At 53.5% G+C, this 5815-nt stretch overlaps 1 protein-coding gene across 2 annotated transcripts in view; it reads right to left on the minus strand.

Moving 5' to 3' along the window:
- Positions 1-5815, minus strand: part of DRAXIN (dorsal inhibitory axon guidance protein) — a 31255-nt gene that overhangs the window by 13589 nt on the left and 11851 nt on the right. For both annotated transcript variants that reach the window (XM_018571279.1, XM_018571280.1), the window contains exon 2: positions 1042-1449. In XM_018571279.1, the coding sequence (XP_018426781.1) occupies positions 1042-1432 (391 nt within the window). In that variant the 5' untranslated portion in view covers positions 1433-1449. The remainder of the gene's footprint in view (positions 1-1041; positions 1450-5815) is intronic.

The raw sequence follows: 5815 nt of genomic DNA on the forward strand, positions 1-5815 counted from the left end.
AGAAGAGGGCGTTGATGAGCGTTGATGAAGCTACGCAGGTAAGAAGAGGGCGGTGATGACGCTACTCAGGTAAGAAGAGGGCGTTGATGACGCTACGCACGTAAGAAGAGGGCGTTGATGACGCTACGCAGGTAAGAAGAGGGCGTTGATGACGCTACGCAGGTAAGAAGAGGGCGTTGATGACGCTACGCAGGTAAGAAGAGGGCGTTGATGACACTACGCAGGTAAAAAGAGGGCGTTGATGACACTACGCAGGCCAACAGAAGGGAAATGGTGACAATATTTGGGCAACAAACGGGCAATTGTTACAATGTAATATGTTCATTCCAATATCTAATGTTATGTTCGCAGCTTATAAGGAAGTGAAGAAAAACTTTCGGTTTTGCTGTTCTCTAGTGTGGGCCCAGAGCGGGGGGACTGTACACAGCCAATTACAGGTCGGGCAATAATGGGGTCCCAGTTGGATTGGTCTGGAGTCTTTGACTATACACCGGAATGTGCTACTGCCTACGTGTGCTGCTAGACGTACCACCTACTGTCCTAGGCCATGGCGTATGTCATCCTTGCAGTAGCATGCGCATACCAGCTTGGGCCTTCTTACCTGCGACCTTCATAGGACCCAGTGACCAAAAATAAATGATTTCTATAAATAGTTTCTATACATTTACCTACTGCTGCAGATTTGAAGTCATTAGTACTTAAGGATATGGTAGGGAATAACAGTGGTGTCACAAGGGGGGTGTGGCCCGTACCTGGGTGCCACCATTGGACAGTCATTAAGGTGTCACCCCCCTCTGAAAAGTTGGTAACTCGGTCATGCACCGAGAGCCCGACAGTGTCAGGAAAGGGGAGGGGCATACCTCATCCCGCCGGGTGAATGTCAAAAAGATGACCGGGCATGTGCGCTGACATCACGGCGGGGGGGTGTCACCCGGTCTCCGTTCACGGGTGACACCCGGCTTTGGGAATAAAGAAGGCTTGTTCCCCTCCCCCCCCGCAGTTATAATAATAGGGGTAAGTATGCAATCAGTAACCACGTACCTTTGTGCTGCTTCACCCGCTCCTTCTGATTGGCCCGCCTCTGCTCCTTGTTGTGCCTGCGTCCTTTCGTGTGCGTGCCCGGCGGCTGGTTTTCCCTCTGGCTGTACGGAAGTTCCAAACTCTGCAGCCTGTCTTGTTTCAGAGTCTCCGGCTGCCCAATGTCCCCCACCTGGAGCAGGGAACCCCTAACCTCCTCTCCGCCTTGAGTCCTCTCCTTCCTGGCCAGCCCGGACCTCCGGTGAGGCCTCTCCTGGTGCTGGTGAAGCCAGGCGTCCTCGCCGTACTTGTCGGAGACTCTCCGGCGCTTGGCTCTGGGCTCGAACGCTCCTGCGCCCATCAAGGAGTTGCTAATTAAAACCAACAGGAGGAGGCAGCTGTAGAAAGACGCCATTCTTCACAACTCGGCACCTGTAAAAAAAAAAGACACGAGCGTAATTAACGAGGAGGCCGCGACAAAAAAAGACAACATCTGCTTTCTGAACAAAATTGCAAATCAATTATCGTCTTTTCACTGAGAGGGGAGCCGTGACGGGGGGATGAAAGGAAGCGAGCGGATTACAAGCGGAGGAGACTGGAGGGAAGGCGCTCTCCGATACAGATAGAAATTAAACTAAGCGCGGCTTTAATCAGAACATATTATGTGAAGAGCCGGCAAATCGTTCCCCCCGGAGAGCAGGCAGATTCGCCGCGCCGAATGAAAAGCGCGCTCCAGGCAAAATCCAAAATCACAGAGACATATACACTATGTGGCCGAAATAATGTGGACGCCCCTCCAAACGATTGAGTTCAGGCAGGGGTCGCCCCGAGGCTGGGTGTCACCCGGAGACCGGGTTACACCTGCCGTGACGCCATCGCGCATGACGTTGCAGAGCGCGTGCGCGATCATCCTATTGATGCCTGCCATCTTTGTGATGGGCGCCGGCAGAGAGAGGAGGGGACGTTCACCCTCCGGGTCCCCTCCTCCTTCCGGACACTGTCGGGCTCTCGGACCGTGACCGAGTGCCTGACTTTTCACAGGGGGTGACACCAAAATGACTGTCAGTGATTTTGGTGTCACCCCACCAATAGTGGCACCCGGGTGCGGGCCGCACCCCCTTTGTGACGCCACTGAGTTCATGTGATTCTAGTGAACGCCGATTGTTAGCCAGGTCTTCTCATCCAACATCAGCACCGGACCTCAAAGTGGGCACAAATTTCCAGAGAAATCTTGTGAGTCTGGACCTCAACCCTAGTGAACTCCTTTGGGATGAAGTGGAACCAGATTGCATGCTCGGTCTTCTCATTCAAAATGGTATGAGTTTGGTGTGGGGGAACTGGAGTGTCCTGCACAGAGCTCTGACCTCAACCCTACTGAAGTCCTTTGGGATGGATGACATTGTAGACCATTGTGCTCTCCCCACCTTGTGGTCACCATTTGGTGAAGACCCTTTTCTGTTCCACCATGACTGTCCCCTGTGTACAAAGCCAGCTCCATAGAGACATGGTGTGACCAGCTTGGTGTGGAGGAACTCAAGTGTCCTGCACAGAGACCTGACTACAACCCTACTGAACACCTTTGGGATGAATTGGAACCAGATTGCATGCTAGATTTTCTCATCCAACATAGCTCAATGAGTTTGGTGTGGAGGAACTTGAGTGTCCTGCACAGACCCCTGACCTCAACCCTACCAACCACCTTTGGGATGAATGATGGTGTGCCAGGTCTTCTCATCCAACATCAATACCCAACCAAATGAGGACAAATTCCCACAGACACACTTCAGAATCTTGTGGGAGCCTTCCCAGAGGAGTGGAGGATGTTATGTACAGGGGAACCTCTATAATATTATCCTTGGTTTTGGAATGGGATGGCCAACAAGCTCATAGAGGTGTGACATCACCCTTGCCTCCTGGTCAAGGTTGAAGGCCGGGGCCGAGGTAAGTTTTTGTTCTGGCTGGTGTGTTTATAAATGCTTTTTAAAAATCATTGGTGTTGGGGAGCTTGGGGCCGGCCCTTTGTGTTTTGCCGTGGGAGGCCCTCCTTCTATCACATTATCACTGAGGTTTCAGAGAAATGAGAAACCTACGGAGGTTCTAACCCTTGATCTCCAATCATTATGGGTACGGCTACATTCTGATACATTATGACACTGCGCTCATGTAACACAGTCGGGGGGGGAGGCCGGTGGAGACTATGAAACGGCCCCGGGGGACCGGTACAAATCCGATGCCATTACGGGCCGTCTCTCCGGCTCGTGCAGAGACGATGTGAAGCGTCAGGAAGAGAAATGAGCCGGCGTGTATAACGGTCCTCATTACAAGGCGGTGGGATCGTGTCACTACATGGAAGCCAAGCCGGCCGTATCCTATTTCACCGTGTTTTACACGAGGCGCCATTGATTGCGCCGAGCCCGCGTTCCCCTCCAGACCGATTAGTGTGCGCAGCGCTCTCTCGCCTCGCAGCACCGGGGTTCTGGAGGAAACTACCAGAATGAAGATAGGTGTTGTGTGGATTTATTCATTAAAAAAACATCCTGCTGGGAAAATGGTCAGTCCGCCCAAATCTGATATTTTGGTGTTTGCTGGATGTTGGACAGTTGGACCTCCTGACTGTCTCTTCTATGTTTTGGGGACTCTGTTGGTGAGATCTCTGCAGGTTCCCTCCATCCCTGTGCTGAGTTCCCGGGTCTGTACACCCGCTGTGCCCATTATGAGGGACCCCCACCATCCCTGTGCTGAGTCCCCGGGTCTGTACACCCGCTGTGCCCATTATGAGGAGCTCCCACCATCCCTGGGTTGGATCCCTTATGGAGAAGGTAGGCCGGTTCTCATGTTGATGCACTTCGGTGAAACACAGCAGAACGCTCAGGTGTGATGAGGACCTCCATTGAGTTTGCATTGCTCTCTATCTCCCATTTGGTGAGTCTTCTCCCCACCGCTGGCCCCGGTGACACCCTGTGCTGTCAGAGAGCAATAAGGTGTCACTTGGACAGGAAGTGATGGAAATCTGACTATGAACACCTGACCCGGTGGGTTGATCCCCTTCCCCCCTCCTGAGTGGCGCGGAGCTTTTAAGAACACAGTACGGTCCCCTCGTCTCGCTGTGACAGTACGCCGTTGTCGCTGCCAGCGTTGGTATTCCTGGGCACGCACAGGAGCACACAGCCGCGTCCCTCCAGAGCGAGCTGCCAACTTCCTAACAAATGGCGCTAATAACAATAATGAACAGAAGATTGGGAGACACATTGACATCAAATATGTTATCTAAAATTATGCAAATTGAAAAATGTTGCGGCCTGATTTGCATATTTCCACCAAATTAGGTTTCCTTGTTCAGCCCGGTGCATGCTGGGAGTCAATCCGAGGAGCCGCCCGATGTGAGCCGGCAAGAGAGGAGATCAGAGAACGCCGAGCGCCATTTCCATCTACACTGACCACAGAACATACACGCCGTGCAAAAACACTTGAGCCCTGTCCGGGCCCCCAATGCTCATCCGGCCTACCAACACCCATCCAGGCCCCCAAACCCCATATGGGCAACCAATCCCTATCCAGGCCACCAGTTCCCATTCGGGCCACCAACACCCTTCCAGGCACCCAATGTTAATCTGAGCCCCCAAACCCCATCTGGGCCACCATTCCCCATCCGGGCCACCAACCCGCTTTCAGGCCCCCAAACCCCATATGAGCCACCAATGCCCATACAGGCACCCAATGTTCATCTGAGCCCCCAAACCGCATATAGGCCACCAATTCACATCCAGGCCCCCAAACCCCATCCAGGCCACCAACCCCCATCCAGGAACCCAAACCCCATATGGGCAACCAATCCCTATCCAGGCCACCAACCCCCATATGGGCCACCAGTTCCCATCCGGGCCACCAACACCCATCCGGACCCCCAAACCCCATCTGGCCCACCAACCCCCATCCAGGCCACCAGTTCCCATATGGGCCACCAACACCCATCCAGGCAACCAATGTTAATCTGAGCCCCTAAACCCCATATGGGCCACCAATCCCCATCTGGGCCACCATTCCCCATCCGGGCCACCAACCCCCTTTCAGGCCCCCAAACCCCATATGAGCCACCAATTCCAGTCTGGACCACCAATTCCCATCCAGGACAGCAAACCCCATCCAGGCCTAAAGGGGGTTGGCAGGGACTATGGACCTCAATTACTGATTGGTCAGCACTCCTATTGGGCAATTACACAGATTACTCCAAGACCGGCCCCTGCAGCCTCCTCCCCCCCCTTACCCCCGGTGCGCTGGGGGCCCGCTGACATCATCATGTACAATGCAAGGGCCCATAGCCATGCATTATACATGAGGATGCCGAGGGACCATTCCCAAGCCAGAGCGTAGGGAAGAGAAGTGAGCGCTGACCGCCAGGGGTGCGGGGATGAGGTATGTAAAAGTCCTTTACCCAATACCCTGGTGATCTTGCCATGAAGACTCTTGTCTGGGCACTTCCTGTTATAGGGTGACAAAGTTCTATCCTGGTCTCCCAACCTGCGTTGTCACCCGGCGGCTTCCGATGGAGTAATTTCAGCACACATTGCACAGATACGGTCCCCTGTTGTCACCATCAGGAAACCCGCCCTGAGAAGTGTCAGGGAGTGTAGGTGGACAGGAAGTGGCTGCAAAAAAAGGCGTGCAGGAGATCAGCAGCACTTTGTGACAACCATTGTAATTGTCTAGGAGGCACAGAGCTCATCAAGCTGAAAGCCATCCAGCAAGGGTTACTATGTGTACTTTACGGGCAGAGTATCCACTTTTACTTACAGGTTCA

The sequence above is a fragment of the Nanorana parkeri genome, unplaced genomic scaffold (assembly GCF_000935625.1).
Source record: "Nanorana parkeri isolate BGI_ZX_2015 unplaced genomic scaffold, ASM93562v1 scaffold1724, whole genome shotgun sequence".
NCBI classification, from domain to species: domain Eukaryota; kingdom Metazoa; phylum Chordata; class Amphibia; order Anura; family Dicroglossidae; genus Nanorana; species Nanorana parkeri.